At 37.9% G+C, this 14926-nt stretch overlaps 2 protein-coding genes across 2 annotated transcripts; one reads left to right on the top strand and one right to left on the bottom strand.

Annotated features, from left to right (window-relative positions):
* Positions 1-557: 557 nt before the first annotated feature.
* On the bottom strand, positions 558-11655 carry LOC119407789 (mitofusin-1). Its single transcript, XM_037674613.1, has 18 exons — positions 11499-11655; positions 10870-11027; positions 10599-10734; positions 9815-9977; positions 8954-9078; positions 8680-8788; positions 7321-7428; positions 6852-7005; positions 6491-6558; positions 4801-4922; positions 4387-4513; positions 3867-3971; positions 3053-3155; positions 2334-2560; positions 2040-2219; positions 1344-1540; positions 948-1082; positions 558-706 (listed from the first exon to the last, which is right to left on the bottom strand). The coding sequence occupies exons 2-18, from the start codon at positions 11015-11017 to the stop codon at positions 637-639; spliced, it is 2277 nt and encodes a 758-aa protein (XP_037530541.1). The 5' UTR covers positions 11018-11027; positions 11499-11655; the 3' UTR covers positions 558-636.
* Positions 11656-12275: 620 nt separating this feature from the next.
* Positions 12276-14551, top strand: plaat1 (phospholipase A and acyltransferase 1). Its single transcript, XM_037674612.1, has 5 exons — positions 12276-12485; positions 13206-13255; positions 13687-13825; positions 13995-14263; positions 14450-14551. The coding sequence occupies exons 2-5, from the start codon at positions 13229-13231 to the stop codon at positions 14549-14551; spliced, it is 537 nt and encodes a 178-aa protein (XP_037530540.1). The 5' UTR covers positions 12276-12485; positions 13206-13228.
* The last annotated feature ends 375 nt before the right edge of the window (positions 14552-14926 follow it).

The raw sequence follows: 14926 nt of genomic DNA, 5'->3' as shown, positions 1-14926 counted from the left end.
ATTTTATGTATAAATAAAATATAAAATATCTGAAGATTTAGTTTGAAAATATTACTCAGACTACAGTATTTAAAACATGCTTCCTGTTCTTAGTTTCCTATACTTTAAATAATGTATTGATCTTTAACATTTAATCATGTCTGAGCAAAAATGGCTGTAATCTCACCACCCCTTCATTTGCTCCACAAAGTTAAAAAAAAAAAATGCGTTCACATTTTAGGTTACAGTAAATTTAGTGTCAACAGCATCCAGTATTTTGACAAATTTCTCCCCTTGTGCAGCACAATTTCAGATTATTGTGTTTAAAGTGTCTTCACTGCAACTTTGAGCTGTAGGTTAGGGCTGATTGAATAATGAGAGGAAAATAGTTTCTGGGGAAGTGAACAAAATATTCCAAAAGAAATTTCAGGCATGAAAACAAAAATTATTTTGTTACAAATGAAACAATAGAATAGACATTTTAGGCCCTTTTGCTTGATAAGGGCCCTGACACTTAATAGATTAGGAAACCTTATAAAATTGTTTTTCATTTGTTGAAGTTATTTCTGAAACTTCCAGGGCCATCACCTACTGGTTGACGGTTTATAGAGACGGCTCCATAAGAGCCAAACTGTGGAGCGATGAAGAGGAGTGTCTTCACTCCTGAGGCTGCAGGTACTGGTGTGTGAATTCCTCCAACTGTTTCTCCAGCTCTGTGGCTTTATGCCTGCACAAAAAACAAACATCAAATCTTAGTGACCCCAACAGCTTATCAGAACCTGGTTTGAGTTTAGGGACAAAGTGAAACGTCTGCGTATATGGGCTGCATTTATTTTCCTTCTAGCATCCAAGCAGGGGAAAAAAGCATCAAAACTGAGCTTGCAATTAATTGACATAAGAGATTTGATATTAATTTCCCCACATTGGATCGTGTCTGTTCTTTATTGTTCCAAATGAGCCGGACTCACCGCAGGCTCTTCGAGTGATTCTGGACGGCCTCCAGCTGATTTATCTTGGCTGTCAGTTGATGGATGTCTGCCTCCAGCTCTTTCTGCGTCTGGTCCACCTGCTGACAGAGCCGAGCAAAGGTCGTGGCCATCTCCCTGGGAACACAGAATTGTGCTGCTTATTTATTTAACTCAGACAGGGAAAAGTGTGTGCAAATCAGGAATGGTGGGAGGGACAAAATGCAACAACAAAAAGTTTCTCCATTAACTTCACAATAAGCAGTCATCTTTGTATAAAAAAATTAAAAAAATAAATCTGTTAAGTAATCTAAAATCCATAATATTTTGAATTATGTGATTTAAGCAGCCCTGAAACTGAACTGAATTCATGTTTCCAAAAATCTTATGAGGACTTACTGTTGGACCTGGTGACTACAGTTTGCACTAGTAAAGCTGACGATGAGCTGTAGTTTCTCGGTGGCATAATTTACAAATTGGCGCTTCAAAGCACGCTCCTTAGCTTTTGTGGTCCAGGTGAGTCTCTCGTACAGGTACAGCAGGCCATAAAGAGAGGCCGACAGGACAATGAGCCTCCAGCCAACCGTTTTCCACACCTTTGAAAAATAAAAAGACAAAAAGTTAAAGCAGGACATTAAAAACTTTAAGCATTAAAAAAGGTTTTCTGTACCGGATAAAATTATACTAATAGAGTTTTGCAGCAAAAATAACTCCTAGCCTGTTAATGGAACACCAACTCAACCCAGAAGTTGGGTTCATTTTTCTACCTTTTACTTTCAGAAGTTTACAAAATAATCTGACATTTTAGACTAAACTAATAAAACAGAAAAATGAAGGGAAGGATGAACACTGAGGCAGTTCATTATTTCTCTTGGTACGAATAATCTAATTTTAGAAAGATTTCTAGATTTATGCTACTTACATTCAAACAGATATTACTATTGTAGCTGTTCAGCAAGGTCATATATTAATCAAGTTTTATAAATTAAAGCTTGCTACGATCTTCACAGAATCCATTTGAAAACATTTACATGTTAATTTAAACCTTGGAGAAACATGTTGCTGCGAATACAAACAATTTGGAGAAAAACATACCACTCCTCCAACAATAATAACGGTCATTGAAGCACGGGAAGTGAGGGATGCCACGTTGGTTGCCATGGCTACCATCAGATCTTCCTGAGTCATGAGGGCTCTCTCGTTGCTAGGCGGAGCTGCGATGGATGGGGGTCCAGATGAGGGAGTTTGAGCCAGAGGCAATGCTGCTTGAGAAGTCTGTAATGATGAGTAGTGTTTTTCAGAAACATTGCCATTTATTTTAAACAAACCAATCAGTTCTGATCTTACAAATTGCATCATGAATGACCTTTAGTCCTCTTTAGAAGATACCTGTAAGTTCTGGTTCACCAGACTCAGGGCCCTCTGTGCATTAGCAGATCCCAGGTAGCGGTGAACTAAAGCTTTCCAGCCCAACGAAAACTGAAACTCAATGTTTTCCTGGAAGTCGCTGCAAAGGATGGCGCAGTTTAGGTCGTAGCTCAGGTCAAAGGTCCTGTTGGGAACCAGCATGTTGACTTGGCTCTGGGCAGCAGAGGGAAGCAGAGGCAGCATGCTCTCTGAAAAGCAAGAAAAATACAACATGAAAAAGAGAAATCCACTAAATCGTAGAACATTTAGAGCCATTTATGTTTTGAGACCGCACTGATTCATAAGCTTCAAGGTCACAAAAGCAAAAAACTGTATTTATATATAACTATTTCTTCACCAACTCCCTAACAATTCAACGTCACAACTCAGTTTCTTAACATCCTCTCAAGTTTTTTTTTATTAGAGGGCCATTAACACTTTACCAATAGTTAATGGTACATTAATGTCACCAAGAAGTTACAAAGGTGTCTGACACAGTGACACATTAGTAGCATATTGAGGCACAAGATGTTGACATTCAGCAATGAAGGTAAATAAAGTAGATCACAGATGAGTGATTAGAACCTTCTGACTAGATTTAATCAGTCTCTGAACATTGGAGTCAAAGGTCTTAAAAATATACATTACCCATTACTTATATTGACACAGCTAGGACAATACTTATCATCTTCGTTAGTTACCTATCATGTAGCTTTGAGAGGACTGGACAGAGGCGTTGATGGCATTAGAGCAGCGGAAGGCCAGGTTCTTTCCCATCCCCTCCTCCACATGGACCAGTAGTTCCTGTCAACAACAACAGGGTTCAAAGGTCAGGGAAACAAACAACCCTTTCTCAAGCCCTTTTTTGGCTGTTGTGTAGAATTAAGATAAATTTAACTTGGCCTTCTCTCGTGTTTGATCCACTAAAGCTATGATTTCTGATTCTGTTTTCAGACTTTACCCCAGTCCACCAGCTTGTCCAGCAGATTGTTGGTTAAGACAACAAGAAGGGAGCAGAATATTTATGCAGGCTCAGGGAAGAAAATATATGGCATCAATCTAAAACAGTAACAAATCAAAGAAGAAGAACAGACAGCTCTGATTATGATGCTACTGTTCACTTTATCGCACAAAACTAGGAAAATATTTCATTTCATCTTTCCAAACAGGAAGTCATGGTTTGTCCTAAGGCTCCTCTTATAGTAGATTTAATTCAATTCAGTTTATTTCTATAGCTCCAAGTCAAAACAGAAGTCATCTCAGGGAACAGAAACATTCATACATTATAAAAGCCAATTAGTAAAGTTCTCTAAGGAAGCCAGCAGATTGAGTTGAATCTTCACTGCGTCGTAGTCTCCCATCCTGAGCAAGCACAAGGGCAACAGTGGAAAGAAAAAAAAACTCCCTTTTAACAGGAAGAAACCTCCAGCAGAACCAGGCTCAGGACGAGCGTCCATCTGCTTTGTTTTAAAATAATAGTTGCCAGTCAGTTATTGAGGATAGTGATTAACTCACAGACTTGTAGAGCTTGAGGACGTGAGAGGAAGGATGGAAATCAGCGTGGAACTCATCAACAATTACATGCAGACGGCTGATCTCCTCTCCCATGGCCATGGACACCTGAATGAAGCATGAAATGGGTCAAAAGTCACCTTCAGCAGCAAATCAGAACACAAAATGATGCATACATAAATCACATATTGCTCTTTTCTTATGAGACATCTTTAGTTCATCACTTTAAGACAATTCACAACCAACTTTGACTAAAGATAATTTTCCTATGGTAAGCCTTGAGCTAATATAGTTTACTCTGATGTATCTATACTCTGGTATACTCTTATACTTTTACTTCAAACAAATGTTTCAAAGAGCCACAAAAAGCTGAGCAAAGTTAACATTTTAACAGGTAATATAATAAATAGAAGGGTCTAATAAGACCTCAGTTTGACTGTTTTCAAACAAACCCACAAGATTTAAGCAGAAGTCTCATAAAGTAAAGTTGGAGAAACTTTATATCACCACTTGTCTAAGCTACCTTGGACTCCACATCCTCACTGATGGCTTTGATCTTCTTCTTAATGTCGTCAATCAGCAAATTGAGCTGATTCTTGACAAACTCCAACCGGTCCATCTGGTACTCTCTGTCCTCCAGCGCTGCCACTCTGAAACCCCCACCAACAGGACATCACTATAACAGCAGCTGAAAAAGTTAGCTACACTTACAAATCCACTAACACCTCTATAATTATTGTAAACTTTAATCATGTTATTTTGAACTGGGAGGAAAACAAAACATGTATTTTCTCAGGTGGTTTTAGTTTACCTCTAAAATCCCCTACGGTATTGATAGAAAAAACTATATCAGTTGAGTAAAATGTCTAAAAGATTTTTAGTATTAATCGACTAAAAATCACGGGGGTCAAAACAATACATGCAGAAAGATGCTCACCGCTTCTCCGCTGCCTCGATATTGATGTTGTCCATGATGGTCTTGACTTGTTCTGTGATCTGCTTGGCCCTGATTGTGTGCTGCTCAAACTTTGTTTTCACTGCTGACTGCGAGATACACTCCTGCGAGGCCATAACACACAAGTTACTGTGACAGATGCAGCGGCTGTAGCATGCGTGAATTTGCACGCTATGTGGGGGGGGGAAACAGAGGACAAGATAGACACCTGCTACCTTTTGTCTGAACAGAAAATGAAATAAAGGTGGGGAAACGACAGCAGCAGAGTGTGTATCTTGTATCCCACAGCCAACACTGGTAAGGTCACAGTTGTGTGTTGGCACAGCCACATTAAGGTTCAGAAATGATGAGAAATGAACACAAACAAGAAAGAAAATCAAAATAATGCTACAAAATATTGTCTCATTGGGGAAAACCATAACTGACTGTAATGATTTTTGCCTTAAGAGATGTCACTGCAATGGTTGTCCGTTGTCTCCTCAGTCCATTCATCCACTGAAGGCCACAGCCTTTTCACATTTACTAAAACAAAACTTGTTTTAAAACTATTTCTAGCATTTTTCTGCTGTTGCAATCATTGTATAGATTCTGGAAAGTGACTGATTGCAACTGTGAACTGATTTAAGTGCCTTTTTTGGTTTATGTAATTTTGACACTGATCCCGATCTGTTCTCAGTCAATGTTTAAAGACAAAACTTGGCCACAAGATGGACTCGGATTGAATATTTACATAAACACAACTTTTGATTTCCTCCCTTCTACCTCTGCTTTCAAGGACAAACCTTTCAGAGAAGGATAAGGACAAAAGATCTAAAAATATTAGCTGAGATTACTTCCTGCTCTGACTGGTTGGACTCTTGTAAATTTCATCAGGAGTAAAACAGAGTTGTGTATTTTTGCCTCTAAAGAAAAAATAAATAAACTGCTCATGATCTTATTTAATGTAAAAGTGGAAGTGAAGAGTGAATGCCTCACAGTCAAAGCTTAAACTAGTGAATTCTAGGAATTGATTTTACACACAAAAAAAAATGTCATCAAGAGTTCAGATGCATTTAAACACTGAAAGTGAGTTGATAAAAAGCTGAAGACAACAAATTGATAATTTCTTCCCAGAATAGACACATTTCAGTCTGCTTTGGTCAAAATCAAAATGTTTCATTAAAAATAAACTAAATACTGAAATATAAAACTGAAACATGAAAGAAACAAGACAAATTAAAGCAAAACGAAACGACATGAATGTCCTCACCAGCGTGAATCTAGACTTCAGCAATGAAGACGCAGGTTGATGAAAAGGCACAGATATTGATCTAAAGGGGCCACGGGGAAGCCAGCTTGAAATTTTATGAGCTAACCACAAAGAAAATTGTGGACTATTCCTTTTTTTTTAATTAAAAATATTATTCACTGTTGTGCTTTGACTGGAAGAAAAGCAGAATGCCTTAGAGTGTAGTTGTAAAAGGAGAAGAACGTTTAGAAGGAAAAAGGTGAAATGTACATTTTCTCTCTCAAAACTGAACTAAAGCTCTTGTTTTAAAATGTATTCTTCATATCTCAGTACCTTTTGAAATGCTGTACTAGCAGTTACGTGTTGTTACTACTCAAATATATTTTTGAAATGATCAGAAAGTGTCATTACATGTTTAAAACAAGTACGACAGAAGTTTTATACCTCAAATCTTCTTTCAAAACTCTGAAACTCCTTCAGTCTCTCCTGGAAACCCTCAGCCAAGGCACCACCTGATAGATGAAATGACAACATAACAATAATTATTTATTTATTAAACTATGCTTACAGGAAGTCTTATGTCACACCATGATCTCTGAATATAAATATTGTTTAATAACTTAAACACTGACCCAAACTTAACTTCATATGCAAAACATGTACGGTATGCTCATAAAATGGAGAACATGCTTTTAAAACGCCTTCATCCATGTTCATTACAACACAACATTATATAATGTTCTGTAAAGTTACCAGTGCCAACTGAATATACAAAAACATCATATTTTATATTTCATAAACTCACCTGTTTCTGGCATGCCCTGCGCTCGCTGCATCCGGGAGCTGAGCACTTCTTTAGCAGAAACAAAGAAAATGCGGTTTGGTGCCTGATCGCGGTCAACAACTTTCAGCTCATCAACCAGAAAGTTCACACAACGGTCTGTGTGCTGCTTCCTCACCTGCAGGGACACACGGGGTCAAATGTTGATTTTTTTAATAGGGAAATTCAAAATAAAGATAAAGAAGATAAAGGGAAAAAAAATAATATATAATAATAGGCCTATAATATGTAAATAGTAAAAAAAAAAAGCTAATAAAATATAACTTATTATAAACACTGTGATTTATTCTCAAAATGTATTATAAATTAAATTAGATTATTTTTTTATTTTGTTTAACTATTCACACAGTTTTGGTTTAATGTACTGATTTATGTTAATGTTCTAATTCACACGAATTGGAAACTTTCTAATCAGAAGGGGCATTTAACTCACGTCATCCATGTATTCTGGTTCGTTTGCAGAGGCATCCCAGCGATTGTTCAAAATAAAGATGTTCGGTTTTGAGAGACGTTCATTCACTTTATGGAAAAAGTGTTTTTCCTAAAAAATTAAATTAAAAAAAAAACAGGCGTTAAAAAGGGTAAGAACCTGTGAAGTTAAACGTGGCTCTGTCCAGATGACCCGACTGAACTTTTTTGTGATGCTGAGGTGTAAAAAAAGCAGAAACCGATACACTGATGTATTTTTCTCATCAATCTACAGAAAAATGCTCAAACTTTAAATTTTAATCACTAAATGGCTATTTTAAATGTTATAATTCAGACCATCTTTTGCTATAAAATTAAAGCTTGCTTTATTTCCACTAGACAGCCAAGGCAGGACTGTGTTTGCTTTTACTTTAGCAGATGAGGCTGAATGCTGGTGCTCTGACTGTGTTTAGCTCAACACTGCATGAAGTGTGACCCGTCTCTGAATGAAGAAAATACACAGACGAATGTAGCTTAACTGGCTCAGCACAGGATGTATCCACACTGGCCACTTTTGTCAACATAAAAGACTGACATAACTTTAGATTTAACACTGTTGACCATTTAAGTAGTCAGAAAATCCTTAGCACAAACACGTAAAGCCCTAAGAACAAACACATGTGAGTTAAAAGATATGAAACAGAGGCTCTAAATCACTCTGACAAATGTACTCATCACTAGGAAATAAAGATTTTTTGAAATAATGGCTGACAAATTTTCATAAATAAAGTAACACTGACACTTATACTATTTCACCCTTTTATTCTCAAAACACCAACCACACAATGACTAGGCAATTTTAATCAAGCTCACGTCTGCTCAATTCAGAAATTGCAAACCAAATCTGAAGAATAAATGGACTGTACTTATATAGCGCCTTTCTATCTACGGTAATCAAGATACTCAAAGCACGTTACAACACAATCTGTGCCCTCATTTACATCCACACACACATTCATACAGCGCTTGACTACATCGCTACAAAGCTAATCTGAATCTGCAGAGACTAATAAGTTCTTTAGATCACATGTATACACTGGGACACACATCTGAGGCCATGAGGGGTTCAGTGTCTTGCCCAGGGACACTCAGCATGTGACTGCTGGTGGAATCGAACCCCCAACTCTCCCATTGGAGGATGACCGCTCTAACCACTCAGCCACAGCTGCCCCAGGTACGTAATAACCATTCAAAGAGTTGTACGAAAAATTGTAAAAAGGTTATGATGTTAAAAACTATCTGATTTGCTTAAACCTCTGAAGCAGATCAACAACAAGGGCAGCATACAGGTCAAACACGAGCTTCCTGTGTGGCGAGATTTTACCGTGTTCATGAGGGTTGACTCCGAGTTTGCTACCAGCACAAAGACGTCAGCGTCCAGGCAAAACTTGTCAATCCAGCTGTCCAGCTGTGACGTCACGTCTGTCCCTGGGCTGGAGAGTGGAAAAGGCCGAAGAAGTCAAATACGTCACGTTTTAAAAATAAAGAGACATATCGTGCAGTCGTTGGTACGGACACATCATCAATAATAATAATAACAATAATAATTTGAAAACGATTGAACTTTTTCCAGATGTAAGTTTAGGTGTTACTGTCACCTGTCAACAAGAACCAGGTCATCTCGGAGCAGAGCGCACTTGGTCTTTGGCCAGAACACACGAACGAGACAGCCAGCGTCCAGACTTTTATCCATGTGAAGTGCATGAGCCAGCTGGTTTACAGTCTGCACAGGCATTATAAATACAACAATGTCATGGATGTTACAAAACACAGAACACTAGTGCGTTAAACATTTTAATCCATCAAGAACGAGTAACAAGGCATTAGATATTATTTTAGTCACGTCAGGAAAATTTGAGTTGAAAATACAGAAGTAATTATTAAAAGGGCACACAATAACAACAGATGACTACGGTACTTTTTAAGCTGCTCTTTCATTCTGTTCAAGAACTTGCAAAGTTTAGTCCGTTGCAGTGAAAAGGTAAAATCTGACAATGCGTTGTTATTCAGACATCTGCTATCACAGTCCTTGAACTCGTCACTTGCTCACTTTACTCATTTGGGAATTAAGGATTTTGCCTGACCACAGAAAGGAAATAACAGCAAAATAGAGATTTTTACTTTCAAAACTTTTTTTTTTTTTAAACAACTGACAACTTACGGTGCAAATGCATGTTGAAAAGGCACAATACAATCCCTTCAGATTTCCCAACATACACAAGTTGTGTAACTGTGACAACAGAGCAAAGGCCACAGTCTCATTAGCATGAATAAAATATCAAGTATTAAACCCGATATTCTGACTGAGAAAAGTTTTATATAGTCACAGGAAATTGTCAAGATCTTAACACCCAAAGTTGTTTAAAAGTTTCCACATGTTAAAATATGAATGGGAGACAAACACTCATAACAGATAAACACTTAAAGATACTATTATAGACAATATAATTAACATTTACTTTAATGCTCTTCTCATCTTCAGAGCCCTCTGTCTTAAGATAGGCCTTGTCCTCATCAGTACCCTCCACGCTCAGGAAGCAGTTGGTGGTGTGGCCAATCCCACTGGGCAGCACGCGATCCCTCAGCATGGCGTTGATCACTGTACTTTTACCATTACTAGTCCTAAAAGAAAATAAAACACTCAAAAGACATGTCATAGAGCTGCACACTTGTGTCTTTTAACACAAGAATCAGTAAAGTCACATTAGTCGTTACAAACGTATCTGACACAAACTGAATAAAGAACATGTACAAGAACATTCTGCTTTTCTAACATGAGTTTGAAATGTAATGTTCTTTTCTTTTCTTAAACACATGGTTTAAGGTCAGTAGAAAAGTTAAAATGTAATTACCATTTCTTCAAGCACACTTGAAACTGAATAAGAAAATGTTCCAGTGGTCCCATTGAATCTTATTGTAGCAGTGTTATTAAAAGTCTTGCACAATTAATAAAATATAAATATGTATATATATATATATATGTTAATAAAGCATACATAAAACTAAACGAAAGGCAGAATTACTAAGTTAAAGGCAGAGGACGGTAATAGGGGAGGCTCTTAAGAGTGGGCTATGTTACTATGATGAACCTGAAAGTGAAAATATAAGAGCAAGGTGTACTATGAGTTACACATCACTAATTAGAGCTGCTTTTAAAAACATGTATTTTGAAGAGGACGGTTTGAAATTAAGTATCGATAACATGTACGGGTGCATTTTTCAGGTGAGAGGTGAATAACATACCTGCCAAAAAAGGCCACCTTCATGTGTCTGCGTGCAAGCACCTCCTTAATGACACCCAGTTTGTCAGCAAAGGCCAGAATCTCCAACTTCTGGTCCTCAGTGGCAATTTTCTCCAAAGCTTTGTTCCCATATATGTCTACCAGAACATAAACACAGCATGAACAGAAACCTTCTCCGACACGATGGTACTTTAATAACTTCTTGTTTAATGTTTTTACCTTAATGATGACCTTTCAATAAACAGAAACCATTCCTCCCACTCTCTTCTTACCTTCTACAAACTCGGAGGTCTCCTTCACATAGTTGAGAAGTTGTTCAAACACATCGCTGATCTTTTTCTTGGCTACAACGAAATGCTTCAAAGGGGAAAATTCCCCCCGAGCTGAATCTGTCCTTCTTAGTAGGGGGGCCGAAGCCATGATGGTCAGTCTGAAAAACCATAATGATGTGGAAACAGATTGGTCACGTCTGAACTAAACTAAGCTTTATGAACATGTACTTCCTCAAGAGCTAGTAAAAATTAAGGGAAGGGAAATTTGAGATTGTCATGACTGTATGTTCCCATACAATGGTCACTCTGCAAAAAAGAATAATGTGGAAACAGGTTGATCACGACTGAACCAAACTAAGCTTATGAACATGTACTTCCTCAAGAGCTAAAGTTAAAATTAAAGCGTTTTCGTAAGCAACAAGAGGCAACACGCAAAACAGATATAAAATGTACAGACAGGTATCGGTTAGTGTAAATAATTAACGTTTCACTGCAGGTTGGGATTATTTATAAGCATTTACTTATTTATTTTTACATAACGTGTCGGTCAAGTTAAGCTAACAGGTTAAGCTAGTAGCTTCAGCGCGGTCTGTGTTAGCACTAAAAACTAAGAGTTGTTTTTATCTTACCACAGTCCTAATAAAATCAGAGTCCACTTCACATAACAAAAACACGATTATTCCGTGATGACAATAAGATAATCTTGATATTAGTTAGTTAGACGAACTGCTGTCAGTCTGGTTAACCTTCTGTTTGTATTCGGCAAATGCAAGTTGCGCCGCCTCCTTCTTCTTCTTCTTGGGTAAAGATGGTTGAGATTCAACTCAAGGGCGCATTAGCGCCACCTGGCGCTCCACAGGGAGAACTGCACAAAAGGTAATACTGTACATAGCACTGTACTGCATAAAAATTAATTAATTAATTACTTAAAGAAATTGCCACATAGAAATAATCGCAAGTATAAAGTACTTATTAAACCTTGGGGTAAATTAAGAACATTTTTTGTCACAGTGTGTTATCACAGCAGGATAAATTATTCAAATGTAAAAGAGATGCAATATAGAAAATAAAAATCTAACAATAAATACATGTATATGGAGCAAGTAAGTAAAAGATGACATTTCCCTGAGATAAATTATTACCACAAGTCTTGAAAAATCAAATTGCCCTTTTCTTAAATTCATACGTGTTTACTGTTTGTTTGTGTTCTTTTAATTTATTTTAAGAGTTCCTTAATCTATACAATTAATATTACAAGGACATATTTATTTAATATAATCATAAATAACATTTCACATAGTCTTTGTCTTTGTGTGTGTGACTGATTGTGTGTCTGTGTGAGTGTGCGTGTGTGTTAGGGAATGTGTGTGACAGACAAAGACCTGATCAACTGCGACAAACACTAGAGTCATTTGAAGCAGAGAACACAGAACAACCTGCAGCAGAACATCCAGCCTCCTGTTTGGCTTTGAGACATTCACAAACTAGTTGTCCTTTTGAAAACTTGGGATCAGCGATCTTATTCTTCTTTAGTTTCTGGATCTTTTTAAAAGGTTTTGTGCGGATTTAAGATGGAGAGTTAAAATGTTGAGGAAGAAAAAGCTGCTGATGTTTGAGTAAGTATTACCTCTGCCTTTGCCTTGAATATTCAGTGTATGACCACAGTAACAGAATCTAAAGATATATAACACTACAAATACACATATGATACATGTAAATGTGCTTTTGTGTTTGTAACATGTTACAGTTTGATAAATAATACTTGGCATTTATTGTGCCATCTGTCATCATACATTAATAATAGGATGCTCTCCTGGATGGATATAAATTTCACCCCTCTCGAGCTTAACTTTGATCCAAATTGAACATTTACCTCTACCTAAATCACTAAAATATTAACCTTTTAATTATTTTCTCTGACACTGACTAGAAACAACAAAAAAAAACATTTAGTGACAGTTGAAGTGACTGTTTTCTGTTTAAGATCAAATGAATTCAAACTATTTTCTCTTGGTTTCTGCATTGTGATGGTGCTATTGTAGCAGCACAGGTGACACAGGAGCTTACAGTATGTGTGCATTGTCTGTGTTTGCTGGTGTGTTTTGTATGAATGTGTGTGTGGGCGGTGGGGGGGGGGGGGGGGGGGAGGCGTTTTACCACTCTAGCATTCTCTTCTGATTGAAAATGCAGTAATTTTGCTTTTTGGATGAAATTTGATGAGAACACAAGAAATAAAATTGTCCTTTCTTATCAAGTGTTATAACTTAATAGATTTAAATCCATGTAGTTTTATCAGGTGACATAAAACGCTTCTGTCTTTTCTCTTTTCTCCGCAGAATTTGTGGCAGCATGATGTGGGATGGATAAACAACGACCAAACTCTGCGGTAAGTGAGCTGAATGGAGGTATCAGTGTGGAGATTTGAGTTATTTACAGCTTGGAGTACCACTGTGGTGTAGAGGTAGGGCAGCTGACTTGGGACCAGAAAGTCACAGGTTCAACTCTCCGCCATGCACATATGCCGTTGTGTCCCTGAGCAAGACACCCAATCCCTAACTGCTCCTCGAGCACTTACATAGCTGCCCACTGCTCCACCTGGGTGTATCTCATGTGTGATGGGTGAAATGCAGAGCACACATTTCGTCATTGTATAGAAACATACGATGACAACATATAGCACTTTCTTTCAGTTTATATCAATTTATAACATCAGGTTTAAAGCTGAATAGTTGAGTTTTAAAACAGCAATATTTCTGCACTTGAACATGATTTATTTCTAAATTAAACAAGTGCCACTTTATTTGCTCTCTGTTTTAGATGGCCTCTAGTGACCCTGACCTTCCTGACACCTCCAGTGAGCCCCAGCCGGGTGACCTCATCGAGATCTTCAGACCAGCCTATCAGCACTGGGCTCTCTACCTGGGAGATGGTTACATCATCAACCTAACTCCCGTTGGTCAGTAGATATGATCACAGTGACCTTACTCCACATCTTTCTTGGTTCTTTTTCCTTTGACACCTAAACACACTGATCCAAAAATCTAAAACTGATCGTCCTCCCCCCCCCCCCCCCCCCACGAGTTGTTGCACAAGAAAGGTTCTGATTTTATTTCTTTAACGCACAGATGAGAGCCAGGCAGCCGCCATGTCCAGTGTGAAGTCCGTCTTCAGCAGAAAGGCTGTGGTGAGGATGCAGCTGCTGAAAGAGGTGGTAGGAAATGACTCGTACCGCGTCAACAACAAGTACGACGACAACCACACGCCTCTGCCTGTCTGTGAGATCATCCAGCGAGCTCAAGCCCTCATCGACCAGGAGGTGTCTTATGACCTGCTGGGGAGCAACTGCGAGCACTTTGTGACACTTCTACGCTATGGAGAGGGGGTGTCTGAGCAGGTTTCTCTCTCTTTGTTTTGCTTGTGTCTCATGGCAAAATGCACACAGTTCACTTGTTACATCAAACTGTTGGAACGCTCTGTCAAAGACCTGTAAAAAACAAAGAAGAGAAAAGCAAAGTGTGCTGTTGAAATCTGACCTCTGCTGTTCTTCGATGATTCTGAGTCCTCCCTCTTGTCTCTACAGGCTTCACGGGCCATTGGGGCCATCAGTATGGTGACGGCAGCAGCCAGTGCCTTCTCTGTTTTGGGACTGATCAACACTCGGTCCAGAAACCGACCTTTCTGATAGTTGTAATCTTCTCTGAAGGCTGTTATACCCCACTGTTCATGCAGCTGTGACGAATAAAGCAATGAAATATAACAGTAAAGTGTTGGTTTGTTTGTTGATCTAAGAAAAAAGGCCACATTTGAAACTTCTTAAAGTAACTCATATATGTTATAGTTGAAGTGGCTTGATTGTTAAGCTTATTTATTGTGCCTACAATTAAGGAACAAGTAAATCAGATATATAGGAGATTTTACAATAAAATATTAAAATGAAAAATATCACAAATCTGAAAAAAAAAAAATCAATTTTATTTGCAAAATAATACTGTGACTTTAATGTATCCACCTACAGAAATTTCATGGGAAGGTCTGCGGCTGTAATTATTCAATTAAA

Source organism: Nematolebias whitei, chromosome 3 (genome assembly GCF_014905685.2).
Source record: "Nematolebias whitei isolate Nwh7 chromosome 3, NemWhi1, whole genome shotgun sequence".
Classification (NCBI taxonomy): Eukaryota; Metazoa; Chordata; class Actinopteri; order Cyprinodontiformes; family Rivulidae; genus Nematolebias; species Nematolebias whitei.
The sequence above is the reverse complement of the archived record's forward strand: the minus strand, read 5'-3'. Positions and strand labels throughout refer to the sequence as shown.

Excerpts from the sequence above, each read along its gene's own strand:
- LOC119407789 (XM_037674613.1), bottom strand. The coding sequence starts at position 11,017 with ATGGCTTCGGCCCCCCTACTAAGAAGGACAGATTCAGCTCGGGGGGAA. Across the intron at positions 7,429-8,679 it reads AGTCAACCCTCATGAACACG|GAAAAACACTTTTTCCATAA; the intron begins GTAAAATCTCGC and ends TTAATTTTTTAG. Across the intron at positions 4,923-6,490 it reads GTTTTGAAAGAAGATTTGAG|GAGTGTATCTCGCAGTCAGC; the intron begins GTATAAAACTTC and ends ATGGCCTCGCAG.
- plaat1 (XM_037674612.1), top strand. The coding sequence starts at position 13,229 with ATGGATAAACAACGACCAAACTCTGCG. Across the intron at positions 13,256-13,686 it reads AACAACGACCAAACTCTGCG|ATGGCCTCTAGTGACCCTGA; the intron begins GTAAGTGAGCTG and ends TCTCTGTTTTAG. Across the intron at positions 14,264-14,449 it reads GAGAGGGGGTGTCTGAGCAG|GCTTCACGGGCCATTGGGGC; the intron begins GTTTCTCTCTCT and ends TTGTCTCTACAG.